This window comes from Sciurus carolinensis, chromosome 17 (genome assembly GCF_902686445.1).
Source record: "Sciurus carolinensis chromosome 17, mSciCar1.2, whole genome shotgun sequence".
Classification (NCBI taxonomy): domain Eukaryota; kingdom Metazoa; phylum Chordata; class Mammalia; order Rodentia; family Sciuridae; genus Sciurus; species Sciurus carolinensis.
Genome location: NC_062229.1, coordinates 25,144,692 through 25,159,733, shown reverse-complemented (window position 1 = coordinate 25,159,733; position 15,042 = coordinate 25,144,692). Strand labels below are relative to the sequence as shown.

General features: G+C 45.5%; 1 protein-coding gene and 1 non-coding gene across 2 annotated transcripts in view; one reads left to right on the top strand and one right to left on the bottom strand.

Annotated features, from left to right (window-relative positions):
• The window catches only part of Limd1 (LIM domain containing 1), a 58,342-nt gene that overhangs the window by 38,901 nt on the left and 4,399 nt on the right, over positions 1 to 15,042 (top strand). Inside the window, exons 3-7 of the mRNA XM_047531748.1 lie at positions 8,254 to 8,321; positions 8,810 to 8,872; positions 12,886 to 13,016; positions 13,598 to 13,649; positions 14,306 to 14,374. Coding sequence (XP_047387704.1) covers positions 8,254 to 8,321; positions 8,810 to 8,872; positions 12,886 to 13,016; positions 13,598 to 13,649; positions 14,306 to 14,374 — 383 coding nt within the window. The remainder of the gene's footprint in view (positions 1 to 8,253; positions 8,322 to 8,809; positions 8,873 to 12,885; positions 13,017 to 13,597; positions 13,650 to 14,305; positions 14,375 to 15,042) is intronic.
• Positions 13,939 to 14,012, bottom strand: Trnag-ccc (transfer RNA glycine (anticodon CCC)). The gene has a single exon. It is a non-coding gene; the product is annotated as a tRNA-Gly (tRNA).

Below are 15,042 nucleotides of genomic sequence, written 5' to 3'. Positions count from 1 at the left end.
CAATGCTGGAGGCCTCATAAGGTGGGATTGGTGCCCTTAGAAGAGACTGGAGGAGGAGGTAGCTTCCTTTGTATTATGTAAGGACATAGCAAGATGACAGCCATTTGAAAACCAGGAAGGACCTCACCCCACCGACACCCTGATCTTCCTACCTCTGAACTGTGACAATAGATGTTTGTTGTTCAAGCCATCTCGTTTATGGGATTTTGTCCCAGCACCCCCAACTGACCAGGACATTCCCCTTAGTGTGAGAGAGATTCCTATTGGAACAGACAAGAGTGTCTATGTAGTATGCTGGAAAGAGTATTGACTTTGCTCTGCAAAGAACTGGGTTCGAATGTCAACTCTTCTTAGATTTAGCTTTGTGGATAAGTTTAGCTGGCCTCTTAGCTTCCCCGTTGGCAAAATGAAGATTCAGTAAAGCACCACCGTAATACAGTAGGTAAGGTTCAGATGATAAAATGCAGAGGTACGTTATTAGGAGATTGATGAGCTGGCCTACGCCAGCCTCCCCTGCCAGCCTGCTCTGAGTTCTCAGTAGGTTGTGCAGCCAGTCTGTCCTGGTTCTGGCTATGATTTGGTGCCACCTAGTGGTGGTTGGGTGTTCGTGTGGATGGTTGGGGATCCTGTCCTTGATTGGAACTTTCGGGACAAGTGGCAGTGATGCCAGAACTTTCCAGGCTAGTTGGTGTCTGTTTCATCGGCCAGATCTGGAGTGAGTCAGCCTGGATTTAGTTCTTTTTTCTTCCTCCTCCTCCTCCTCCTTCTTCTATTTTTTTTTTTTTTTAACTGGGGATTAAACCCAGGGATGTTCAACCGCTGAGCCACATTCCTGGCCCCGTGTTCTTCTTTCATGCTTCTCAAGGCCAGATTGCTTGCTGTTCCCTGCCTGACCTCGCCCTTCATTGTCCCTTTCCCCCCAAAATATGTAGATTTTAGTGTGTCTCCAGGTGGAAGATGGGAGCCAGTCGCCAATCAGATTATATCCAAATATGTGTCCTCACGAGGAATTTTTATAGAATCGTACATGGTGCTTTCAGTGTGATATGATGTAAGTCAAAGGCCTGGTACATAAAAAGCTCCCTAAATAATGAAAATTCCCTTCTCCATTCTCTGGTAGAAGAGAGAAGCAGGATTCTGCATATAGGTGTGTGTCCAACAAGCATTACATCATGCTAGGTGTTCCCATGGTGTAGTTTATCAAGCATGGGCTTCAGAGCCTCAGACCCGAGTTCCCAACCTGCCCACCCACCACTTGGGTGAGCATTGATTTTCTCACTTATGAAACAAAGACATTTAACTCTTAAATATCCTGTTGTGGGCCAGGGGTGTGGCTCAGTGGTAGAGCACTTGCCCAGCAGGTGTGAGGCCCTGGGTTGGATCCTAGGCCCTGAAAAAACAAGTATCATATTTTTGTGAGGTGACAAAGTTGGGAATGGTTTTGGGTGTGATATCAAAGAATAATCAGTCCTTGTTCTGCTTCCTGATACTGACACCTGGCATATCTTATTTCTGCCTCCTCACTCTTTGGTGAACCCCCTGTGCTCTCTGAAACCTGGAGTAGGTGGGGACTTGAGGAGGAAATGGCTTTGTAAAAGGCTGTGGCAGTACACGGGCAGGGGTGGGGGCTAATGCTGCTGTAACAGGTGCAGGGGCTTTTCAGTCATTTTATAAAATATAAGAAAGTTCCGAACATAGTACCCAGAGCACAGAGCACAGTCAGCAGGTGTCCCCTACCTCCCACCCCCTTGACAAAATGCCAACAAATAACTTTGAATGTGGTATCCAGTTTCTAAATTCAGGTGGTCTCTCAATACTGAAGTGAAAACCGAAATTTGATTCCTTCAGTCAGACTGAGCCTCACCCTCTCTTGGGTCAGTGGGTGGGGGCTTGATTTCTAAATTTGGGAATAAAGAAAAATCAGAGACAGCCCCTAAGCCCCTCCGCGGCCTCCGGTGTCTGGACCCAGGACTTAGCTCCAGCAGCAAGAGGATTTGACCAGCCATCTGGGGAATTTTTAGAATGATGAACAAAGCAGTGCCCACTCATTATTAAGAGTTTGGGAAACATTTAGGAAAATAGAAAATAACTAGCCAGCACACCACACCTCCTTCACACAGGTGCTTTGCATGTCTGCTCCATGCACTGTCACCTGGGGGCAGAGTCCTTCTTTGCACAGTTGAGATACATAGTTCCTCAATCCTTTTTCTTCTCACATTGGAACTTCGAAGTTTTTATTAATTAAAAGTATTTTTGTGTTACACATAATTCTAAGAAAATATAAAGTCATATAAACATGGATGAAGTAAAAAATAAAATTTCTGATACAATCTATAATTATAACTAATACCAGAATGAACATTTTAAATATGGAAGTCTGCAAAATTGAAAGTGAAATATCCCTGTTATGTTTCTTTTATTTTCTTTTTTTGGTGGGGGTGGGGCGGAGTACCAGGGATTGAACTCAGGGCACTCAACCACTGAGCCACATCCCCAGCCCTATTTTGTATTTTATTTAGAGACAGGGTCTCACTGAGTTGCTTAGTGTCTTGCTTTTGCCAAGGCTGGCTTTGAACTCACAGTCCTCCTGCCTCAGCCTCCGGAGCCCCTGGGAGTACATGTGTGGGCCACCTCGCACCATGCCTGGCCTCCCTGTTATATTTTTGCTGGTGCTAACCACTATTCGTTTTTCCCTTTCGCATATCAATGGGGACATGTGTTAATCATGAAATGGAATTATACTACAAATACACTTGGCTTTCTATAGTCCATGTGTATGGGCACGCTAGAAGACTCAGGGCTTTGCATGTTGAATAATCTTCCATGGTGGCTTTTGAAATAGAGGTCATCTGTTCCCTGTTAAAACAAAACAAAACAAAAATGATTTCCAACTCAGATTCCTTAGAACGCCCTAGTCCTGGGCTCTCTCACATTGGATGAGCAGGCTCAGCTCCCTCTGGGGAGTCCCTTGCAAGTTCCTGGTGTCCTGCTGGCGCTCTCTAGTGGCTCCATCCACAACTGCAGCCCCAGGGCCTCCCCTCTTCAGAATAGGGTTCTTCTCTGTGGGAAGCCCTGGACTTTAATTGCAGTCAACAGTGTGTGACCTGTTTTTCTTTCTGGTTGTGCAGCTTTCAACCTTTCTGTTTGTGTGGTCTTTTTCTGTCCTTGTCACTTTGCTACTGGGGAGGGACTAAGGGCAGCAGATCAGCTCTCACCCAGTTATCTTTTTTTTTTTTTAATTGGACTGAACCTAGGGGTGATTTACCCTCAGCTACAAGCCTAGCCCTCTTTATTTTTTTATTCAGAGACAGGGTCTTGGTCTCCCTAAATTGCCCAGGCTGGTCTCAAACTTGCAATTCTCTTGTCTCAGCCTCCCCAGCAGCTGGGATTATAGGCGTGCACCACTGTGCCTGGCTTCACCCAGGTATTTAATGAGGACAAAAGTTGGAAAAGATGCTTCAGTTGATCCTTAATTTCATTTCCAAAAGCGTTGAGTTCTCTAAAGTCCTTTTATAAAGAGGAAAGTTTAAGTAAGTAGCATAATTAAAATTAATTTCATGGCTGACTGTCAAGGGGATTCTGTTGGTGAACTGAAATCATTTAGCTGTAGTTAAGGACTCTTGTTACCCTAGTTTAGCAGAGTGAGGAAATACTAAATCCTAACATGGACGCCCTCTAGAAAAGAAGGTACCTGTAACTTTGCTGAAAGGACAAGAGCAGAGCTTTGGAAAGCTAAAGAGTTGTAGCCTCCTATGTACACCCCATTTCCCTTTCCATACTCCCCCTTTCCATTAGAACTTGTTCCAGGTTATAAAAGTAATATGTAGTTATTGCAGGAAAAAAGACTGAAAGTCACTGTCTTACATTCAAAGATGTATTTGATATACATCAGATAAGCATTTACATAATTTTGTGACTATCTGTGTATGTATATCCATAACTGTAGCATACATACATGCTATATACTCCCTTTAAACATACTTAAGTATTTTCCATGTCACTTATTTTTTTGTTGTTGTTGTTTATGGAACTTTATTTAATTAATTAATTTTTCTGTGGTGCTAAGAATTGAACCCAGTGCCTCACACATGCTGCGCAAGTGTTCTACCACTGAGCTACAACCCCAGCTCACTTAATTCTTTTGAAAACACACACACACACATACACACACACACATACAATCTTTTAGTGACTCTGTAATAGTCCAACATGTTTATGTGCCACTATTTATTTGATACAAGTTGGACATTTGATTAATGTTTATTTTTGTTAAACTATTAGAAACTCTCACGTGGATATCCTTTCAATAATCTAACTTTGATAATTTCCATAAGACAAATTCCTCAGGCAGAATTTTTTGGGGGTAAAATTTAAACAATCAGAACTTTCTAAGTTCTGTTGATATTTATTGGCCAAATTTCTCTCCTTAAAAGTGTATTCCAGTTTCTACCATCCCCCGCAGAGGGCAGGAGTATTTGCCTGTGTCATTACTAATATTGGGTATTACTGTTCTGTTTACCTTTGCCAGTCTGATCGGAAAGCGCAGTATGCTGTGACTATTACTTTAGTGTGTGTGTGGTGCCTGAGATGGAGCCCAGGCCTCGTGCACGCTGGGCAAGCACTCTGGCTAGGCCCTACCGCCGAGCCACATCCCACTCCCTATTTCATTCAGTTTTCAGACTTTAAAATCATATAGAAAGCAGAAGATTTCCCTCCAGTTATTGATTGGTCTTCACACCTCCTTTGTGGTTTGTCTTTTCCCGTTCTTTGCCCGTTTTTCATATAGGGCTGTTCATTGAGTTATTTGCATATTAAGGTCAAATCCTTATCCTTTTCTGTCATGTAGTGCAGGTGTTTTCTCTAGTTTGACATCATCTTTGGTTGTAATGTTTCATCTACAGGGTGTGTGTGTGTGTGTGTGTGTGTGTGTGTTTAGAACTACAGGAAAGTAGGGTGGGAAATAACCCTTAACCTGTCACCCAGATCGCACAGACATTTATACATTGCCGTTTTGGTTCTGTATGTTTTTATAAAGGATGTAAAATATTGTAGATGATGAAAATCCTCTTGCTTCCCCTTCCCATCCTATCCCTTCCTTCCCTGGGGCAGCAGTGGTAGTGAACTGAGCGTGGCACCTACCAGTTCCAGTTTTCTTACTGTTTCACAGTATTGACGCACGGCTGTCAACAAAACACATCTAATGCTAGTTCACACATGTGTGCTTGAACTTTCAGATGTACTGTCATATTGATGTATGTTTGGAAAATTTGCCTTATTAGTAATTGTTGTTCAGTTAATGATACGTATAGATCTAGCCTCTTCACATTGACTGCTGAGTAGTATCACATCCATCGAGTATAATTTCAAATTCTTCCTCAGTTTATTTATCAATTCTTCTATCTTGGGAAACACAGAAGGCACTTCTAGTTTTTCTGTAAGCAGTTTTGCGTGAACATCTGCACATATACCTCCTTTTGCACATGGGATCTTCTCAAGGGCAACTGGCTACAGGTTATACAGATCTTGAGCTCTGTTGGCTCTTGACAAATTATACCCAAGTGGTTGTCCCAATGGACCTTTGCACCTGCATCACCATGATATGGTGTTGTTGGATTTAGTCATTTTTATCAAATGGGAGTGACATAGAACCCTGTGGCTTTAATTTGCATTATCCTGATTGCTGGTGGGATAGAACATCTTTTTATTATGTTGTAGATAATTAAGTTTTTAATACTAACACTGGCTATTGCCCAAGGTTTAACAGGTTTTCTCTTCTGTGCACTTTCTCTTCCTGTCTTTTGCTCATTTTCCTCATTATACTCTTTTTTTAATGGATTTGTTCATATTGTTTGTATGATATAGATAAAGACTTTCATACGAAGATAATCATATTTTTTACATGATATGTATGTGTATATATACATAATATATGTAGAAAATAATTGTATATGTACATTTATACATACATATGTGTGTATATATGATTATTATTATTTTTTTGCACCGGGGATTGAATTCCGGGGCACTTCAGCACTGAATCCTTTTTATTTTTTATTTTGAGACAGGGACTTGCTAAGTGACTGAGGCTGGCCTCGAACTTGTAATTCTCCTGCCTCAGCCTCCTGAGTGGCTGGGATCACAGGAGTGCACCACAGCGCCTGGCTGTGTTTTGGATATGAATAGGTATTGAATGTAGCGTAGCTGTCTTCTGATCCGCGGCTGGCGGTTCCAGTGTAATATTTCCTGCACTGTCGAGATCTCCGCCAAACCCTTCTAGTGTGGAGCTGCCTGGAAAGTAGTGATGCCCTCAAGGGATGCAGCCTCTACTTAGAGTATTAAAAGGTTCTCTGGGAACCGTAGCAGGGTTGGGAAATATTGGGGCAACCCTTGATCTGACAGCAAACACCACAGCACAGAAGGTCTGCAGACTGAGGAAGGGCAGGGCCTTCTAGATGGTGAAGTACGGGGCCCTAATCCACCTGGAGGTGTTCTCTTTCGTAGTGAAGTTTATTTCCTCTGTTACGGCTTGTCCTCCATGTGGATGCTCTCAGGGTCCTGCCTGAGCACCACCAAGCCTTTGTACCTGTCCCTGCTCCATCCGCCTGTGTGGCTGTGTCTGCTCAGGGCAGCACGAGGCAAGGGAAGTTTGCCCAGGACGTTTTCTGTGTCTCATTGCTGACAGTATTTGTACGTTGGAGATTTTGTTTTCATGTTGTAAGCACCAGGCTGCAGGGGCTTGATTTCATTCAGTGCTGAGAATTCATTCAGTGCTGGAAATGCACCCAGACCTGCCAGCACAGCTGAGGAGCCATCTGGAGACTCCATACAGGCCATATGTACCTGCAGCACCATTGCGTTTTCTTTCTTTTTCTTTTTTGGTACCAGAGGTTGAACCCAGGGTCGCTTAACCACTGAACCACATCCCCAGTACCCCCCCTTTTTTTTTTATGTTTTATTTGAGACAGGGTCTCACTAAGTTGCTGAGGCTGGCTTTGAACTTGGGATCCTCCTGCCTCAGTCTCCTGAGTCGCTGTGATTACAGGTGTGCGCCACTGTGCCTGGCACCATTGTGTTATACGACATTAAAGGGGTTGATAGGGTGTGTTTGTCCTGTCAGTGTTTTAGCCTCATGGAAACTGAAGTCACATTGAAGGAGTCAGGGTGCTTTTGAAATTTTCCCACTCCCACCCGCCACATTTAGATAAAAAGAAAACAAAACACTCGGGCGTGGTGGTGCACCCCTGTAATCCCAGCGGCTCAGGAGGTCGAGGCAAGAGGATGGTGAGTTCAAAGCCAGTCTCAGCAACTCTAATTGTTTTTTTTTTTTTTTTTTTGGGTGCTGGAGATCGAACCCAGGGCCTTGTGCTTACAAGGCAAGCACTCTACCGACTGAGCTACATCCCCAGCCCCTTCAGCAACTCTAAATACAATACAAAAAAGGGCTGGGGGATGTGGCTCAGTGGTTGAGTGCCCCTGGGTTCAATCCCCAGTACCACACCCCCCAGCAAAGAAAGCAAAACAATCCTTCCAACTGTGTGTGTTTGCTACAATTCAGGCAAAAGAAGAAATAAAGTTAACCAATTTGTAGGACTCCCTGGTTGGTTGTCACAAGCATCCCCTGGAGGACATGTCAGTGACTGTCATAGATGCTGGTGGAAAACGGCAGCTTCATAAGATACTGTTACTGGCACCCCACTTCAGTGTGTGCCTGTGTCCTCCTGTCACCCAGGGTTTCTGACTTCTTTCTAAGCAGAGAGGAGGTCCTAGAAGGTGGGCTTAGGGGGATTCCCTCAGCTGTCAGGACTTCACACCATATAGCATCTTCCAGGGGACCCTTCATTTTGGCCTCAGCCTGCCCATGGCTGAGGGTCACGGCATCTTGTGGTAACTGGAAAGCTTATTGGCAGATGGCATTTCCTTTTTTTTTTTAGTGTATGTGTGTTTATTCCTGCCTTTTTTGTTGTTGTTGTTGTTGTTAATAAGGTACCACCTTTCTTTTCACTCTTTTTTTGGTACCAGAGATTGAACTCAGGGGCCCTTGACCATCGAGCCGCATTCCCAGCCCTATTTTATATTTTATTTAGAGACAGGGTCTCGCTGAGTTGCTTAGCACCTCACCGTTGCTGAGGCTGGCTTTGAACTCGCAATCCTCCTGTCTCAGCCTCCCGAGCCGCTGGGATTACCGTGCCCAGCTCTTTTCACTGCAGTTTAGCATTTCCCTTTATGCCCTGTCTTTGTATTTTTTTTTCTTAGGCCGGAAGCTGAGAGGAAAAGCCTTTTATTTTGTCAATGGCAAAGTGTTTTGTGAGGAAGACTTTCTGGTGAGTACGTCACCCAGCTTCCCCTTCCTGGGCTGGCCAGAGAGACACAGGGGGCAGGATCCTAGACAGGCCCGGACGACAGTAGGTGGTTTCTCTCTGCACTGTCAAGCTCTGTTGGGAAGCTGCACTGCTGGAGAGAGAGGTCCTGACTGTCTTCTGTAGATGCCAGGGTGGCCCTTGTACCCGAGGTGATGCCAGGGAACTCCTCTTTGAGAACCTCTGCAATTAGGAATTCCAGCTTTTTACATAAAGCCTGGCACACTGTGGGTACCCCGCCCAGCTGCTGTTTGGGTGGTGGTATTAGTATTTGTAGTGGCTTTTGTGGCAGAGGATAGCATATGACTCAGGGCACAGCTGTGTTGTCCTTGGGTAAAGTGACAGATTCCTGCCCAGAGTGATACATCTTTCTTGGAAATTCCTTCTGATTGTCTGGCCTGGTGGGAAAGTGCCCAGGCTGGGTTTAACTTTCTTTTCCCTTTCCTCTGCAGTACTCTGGCTTCCAGCAGTCTGCTGACAGGTGTTTTCTTTGTGGACATCTGATCATGGACATGGTGAGTAGGATCAGCCAAACAAGATCATGGCACCTTGGGAGGAGGAGGCAATCTGGGGAAAAAAGAACCTAATAACTGAGCACAGTGCCTCTTACCTTGACTTGTGGCTACAGCTGGCTTTATTAAAAGAAGTCCCAGTAAAGTGCAGCCTGCTTCCCTAATAGAACCCACACTGTTGGCTTGTGTTTAGATTGGCATCTTTAATCATTCAGACTGTACAGTGTTGATTCTGATCTTGTTCTCTCCTCCATTGGATCACATTGACTTCCTTCTGATTTCTCTGACCTGGTGGCATTTCAGGTACATGGCAAATGCAGCCTGGTTTTACTGCAGAAATCTCAGCCACCTTGAAGTTGAGTGCAGAATATGAGATGAACAAGGTTGTTTTTTTTCCCCTGTATTCTGCCCAGCTCAAGCCACTAAGATGGGCTTTAGGGCGTGTCATTAACTTCCCAGACAGTAGAATAAGGCCCTGTTTGTATATGTTCCGTTCCTTGCTTAGCTGCCGGCTCTCTGAGGTCGCCCTGGCCTCAGCGTTTTTGTCTCTTCAGTAAGGACAATTTTTCCCTATATAGTTGGGTAGTGAAGTTAGGAAATACAGGGATCGAATTGTTCACCTTTGGAAACCTGCCTTTAAGAATTTCTGCTTTCCTCACGTGCACAAGGTCCTGGGTTCGATCCCCAGCACCCAAAAAAAAAAAAAAAAAAAAAGAATTTCTTTAATTTACTGATCACAGGAAATGATTGTATAACATACTTTTAGCTGGAAATCATTAAATTACTCTCTATAATGATCCATTAACTCCATTTGGAAGAAGAGAATTGCCAATTGTTACATTTTTTTAAACCTTTTTATTGAGAAATAACTCAGAGTGAAGGGTGCAAATTTTGTGTGTGGCTGATGAGTTTTTTACATGTGCACCTTGCCCACATAACCACCACCCAGATCAAGATACATGACATTGTTTGAATCTCAGAAAGTCCCTCTTGCCATCTTCCACTTGACATCCTGTGCCACAGAGACTGCTGTGTGGCTTCCATTGCCATTAATGTGTCTTACTGGTTATGGAACGTCATAAAAGCAGCATCATAGAGCATAGAGGCTTTTGAATCTGTCTTTCCTCACTTAGAGACGTGTTTGGGTCCTTTGTGTATTCTTATTGTGAGGTAGAATCCCATCATGTGGAATTGATGGGAACTGGGGTGTTTTCCTTTTTTTGTCTGTTTATGCATGAAGCTAGTGGAAACTCTCTTGTGCATCTTTCATGGATGTAAACACTCATTCTGCAGGTTATACACAACATTCAAAAAACAACAGTGAATAGAGCCCTTGGATGCCTGTGGCCATCCGAGTTTTGATAGATTGCAGCAGAGTTTAGCCTGCTTAGTGATGTCCTCACTAGTAGCCAGGGCCTCCCTGGGGAACATGGCCCTCTATCTATTTCCCCAGGGGGAGACAGGCCAAAGCCATGTACCCTCCCTGCTGTCTTTCCCAGTTGCCTGCCAGACTCTATAGGGCTCCATTTCTTTTGCTGAATTTGTTCTTGTTTTTAGAGTTCTTCTGACAAACCCACTGCATATGAGGTCAAATTTATGAGTGCTATAATTTCCTGTTTCTACTTCTGGTTGTCCTATTTGGGTCTTTAGTTATATCACTTATCTATTGCTACATAATAAACCACCCAAAACTTAGTGGTTTAAAACAACAGTGATTTATTATTTATCATGATACTGGGTCAGGAATTAGTTCAGGGCTCAACAGGGTGATTCTTCTGCTCTCTGTGACATTGGCTGGCATCACTTATCTTTGTTCAACTGGGAGGACAGTTGAACTGGAACCTCTGAGGTGATCTCTCACCTTCTAAGCTACTCTCCCTGTGACTTCTAATCTTTCTGTAGTCTGGTTCAGGCTTCCTCATATAAGGTAGAGGAAGCAGAAGTTGCCACTTCTCTTAAGTATCAGACTCAGAAATCTCAGGACATCATCTCTTCCTCATTCTTTTGCTCAAATAAAGCTACAAGGCAAGTCCTGATTCAAGGAGAGGGGACTGTTCTCCATTTCTTAATGTAAGGATTGACCTGTGCATCTAGGAAGGGAAACACTTGATTTTAGGGATCTCTAACCTAGGGGATAATGGAAGTTGGATCTGCAGTCTTCCAGGTCTTCTGGAAGACTCAAAAGCTCTCGGTGAACAACTGTCTGGTAGTAAGCCTGGATTTAGAAGACAGAATCCTTGACTACTGCCAGGAATTTTAATAACACACTGAAAGATTTTTTTCAGATACCACTCTTGGTTCTATAGCAGAGCTCAAACTGTCTAACTCCATAAAAATTGTCTGTTCAGTTTAACAAAGAGGGGTATGTTCTGGAATAGTACATAGTCCCACATACCAGAATCATTACACCTAGCCAGGATGGAGCAATCTTGCTTTAGGCACATTGTAGGTTCAATTAATTTAAGGTTCTCTTTCTGCCAAGGTAGCATTAGTCTGGGAGGAAATGCATTCCAAGGCCCAAATTGCCAAATGGACTTTGGAAGCCCAGCAGTTGTTCTTCCTCTTTGGCAGTTTACTGCGGACTGAGAGGGGCCTCCAAGGTAGTAAAACCCAAGAAGGAATGAGGAAGCTTGAAAGCTGAGCTTTCAGAGGCAAGCCAGGAGAGCACAAGGTCCTCCGCTTGCTGCTCTGGCTAGAGCGCGTGCAGGGTGGAATCATCTGCTTCCAGTGCAAGGAGCTGGACGGCACGATTCTCCCAGGGTCTCCCAGTGTCCTCAGTGACCTCCTAGTCCCCTTCCTTCAGCCTGTGCGAGGCTTCCTACGTGGCTTCCACTGCTAGGGATGGATGGCCGTCTGTACAGGCTCTCTGTACATGGGTGTTTGTAGGCTCCCCTGCTCATGTAGATTCCACAGCTGGATTGTTTTTGCTGTTTTGTGACCCAGGTAATTACAGAGACAAATCTCCTCTATCGATTCAGTGAAGATGCTCTCAATCATAAATTATAGGAGAACACAGACTCATTTTAACTCGAACCAGTGATTCTTACACTTAGCTTGCATCAGAATCAGAGTTTCTGATTCAGAAAGTCCAGGATGGCGTCTGAGAATATACATTTTTACCAAGTTCCCAGGTAATGCTAAAGCTTCAGGTCCAGGGACCACACTTTGAGAACTACTGACTTAGCAGTGAGGTTTGGAGGTAGGCAGTCCCAGTGTGAATTAATTCAGCTACTCACTGATCTGCCCAAGGATGTTCTTTCCGTACCCCTGCTCCTTCCCTTGCTGGGTCCTGGTTTCAGGATGGCTTTAGCAGTTCCAGGTGTCATATCCAGATCAAATGATGCTGAGAAGAAGGAGGTTTGCTGGTATTTCTCTTCACTACATTTAAAAACAGCTGCCACCAGGGGACTTTGCTTATTATATTTGGATGTGAGATAACAGGGCTTGAGTTGGGACTTCTGGATTATCATACTGCAGAGTCACAGCCACATGTGAGGAGCACGCAAGAAGCCAAAGTTAGAAGGTTTATTCCCAAACTGCCGTTTCCATGTAGAGTTACCTTTCATTTTCTTAGGTACTGGCTGACCACTTCCCAAATTGGTGAAAAATCCTTCTGGGCCTCAGCTTTGCATCATTTCCTGCTTCTCTTTGGTGGCTTTTGGCTCTGGGATTGGCTCAGCCCGATCACAGCACACCTTTCTAGGAAAGAGCTATGAAAGAGTTTTCTGCTCTGGGTGGGGATCAGAAAGGAGTCCCCTTGATTCCCTCCCAGCTCAGCAACCCTGAGAGGTCGCAGGAGGATTCTTGTGAATCCGCTCCTGTCCGTACATCTAAACAGACCGGCCCTGCTATCCCTGTCTTCCCCTGATCTCTATCCAGATGAAACTGGGGGGACCCCGTGTCATGCTGGGTGACTGCACATGTGACCCTCTGTCCAAAGCACTTCTCTCTCTTCCACTGTCCCTTCCTTCCCTGGAATCCCACCAAGTCTTGCCTCTCCTCATTTGCACCCCCAGATCCTACAGGCCCTGGGGAAGTCCTACCATCCTGGCTGTTTTCGCTGTGTGATCTGTAATGAATGTTTGGATGGGGTGCCCTTCACCGTGGACTCAGAGAACAAGATCTACTGTGTCCGAGATTACCACAAGTAAGGCTGGAGGGAGGAGGTGGGCCACGCTGACCTCAGCAGAGGCTGGAAAAGGCCATGTTTGCAGCTACTTGTAGCACTTGTCCAGAGTCAGCAAAGGCTTGATGGCTTTGAGGGTACAGCATGGGCCCCGGGAGGTCAGTAGATGTCTGCAGATAGGAACTGGTTGAAATGTCATCTTTAGTGAAAAAGTAGAACAGTGACAACAAACCCTGTCATCAGCCTCCTGGCCTCAGGAGGATTCCATCAGGCCCTGTGGCTCCAGCTCTGTCTGACTTCACGAGGTACCAAGTCGGGTTGGTTCTACCACCCTGGGTTTGCCTGGCCTCTACGAGGCCTCACAAGGGGAGCAAGAACCAGGTTAGTCTTTATCCAGATGTCCTTGTTATAGCTGGGAACAATCCCAAAGCATGTTCCAGGGAGTGAGCCAGGCTCGGTCTTCAGGTGAGGGCCGGAGGGATGTCCCAGGGGAGCATGGGCAGGAAGTGGCTCTAGGCAGCCTCCTGGTGCCAGCCTTATTCTGGGCCTCGCCTCCCAGACATAGCACAAGTACATTTTTTGGCTTCTTTGTTTCTCCCCAGGGTGTTGGCCCCCAAGTGTGCAGCCTGCGGACTTCCCATCCTTCCACCTGAGGTAAGGTGCTTTCTCAGACATGTTTCTTAGGTCTTCTAAGACCTGAGCATCCCCTTGGGGTCAGTCACAAGATTCTGTGTCCTCTTCTTATACCTTTCAAAATCCCAACTCTGAGATAAATAGCATTGCCCCCCTTTCTCATGGACTGGCTTTCCCAGCTTCCTGCCCTTCTTATGCTTATTTGTCCCTACAACCAGGTCAAACTCTCCTACTTGATACTAACTTTAGATTAGCAGATGAGCAGGAAAGCTTTTCTTTTTTCTCTTTTTTCTTTTTTTTTTTTTTTTTTTTGTGGTGCTGGGGATTGAACCCAGGGCCTTGTGCTTGGGAGGCAAACACTCTACCAGCTCAGCTACATCCCCAGCCCGGAAAGCTTTTCTCTTATTCATTAAAAGAAAAAAAATGTCGCTGTTGGCCTTTTTGTTCTCTGTTGACTCTGGCACTCCAGAAGGTGATATATTGTCCCTTCTACTTCCTCCCTCATCAGCTTATTCTTTTTCCTTCAAGTGTTAGTAGTCACTGCTGATCTGTTTCCTTCTCAGAAGGCCTCCCACTTGTTACCCCAGGACACTCTCTGCTCCCTACTCCATGGCCTGTGGCATACATGGGGCCCCTAACTGGCCTTTTCCCCATGTCTTGCTTTTCTTGGTGCCCAGGGCTCAGACGAGACCATCCGTGTGGTGTCCATGGACAGAGACTACCATGTGGAATGCTACCACTGCGAGGTAGGCCCCTCCATGTGGCCCCCAAGCCCATCTCAGAAGTCCAGGAGGAAAGTCTCTCAGGTTACTGGAGAGTCACGAGGTTATGGGTGGGGTCTGCCCTCCAGAGCTGATGTCGGGGCAGATGCAGGTGCTTGGGTGTGAAGGCCTTGATCACTTTTTGCACATCCAGAACCGGCAAGTCCTGAAACTGAAGCTGCTGTCCCTGGTGCTGCAGACCTAGGAGGGTCAGGTGGAGTGTGGGTGTCAGGTTTTGTGTGGGGACCCAGTCATCAGACAGATGTATGTTTGGGGGAAGAGACTCCCTCCCCTCCAGCACACAGGCCGTTTTGTCTGCCAGAATCTCCTGTCTGAGCTCAGCCCTGGAAATCATGAAGAAACCCCTCTTGGAAATAGGCATGTCACCTGGTACATATGCAGGCCAGTGGGGCTCACCTGCCCCATGTCACATGCCAGGTCGAATGAGCCACTAGTGAGCCTCATGATTGCCAGGGAAGCCAGAGGTCTCCCCTCACCAGACCCTGTGAGGCGACAGTGGAATTTCCACCACGGTTGAGCGGATTCCCCCACAGGAGATCAGGTGCATTTTGTGATGTTGTAGTTGGGGAGGGCAGGGAGGATAGGTGACACATACTGAAGAACTGAAGGAGTAGGTGGGACTCCTGGCCGAT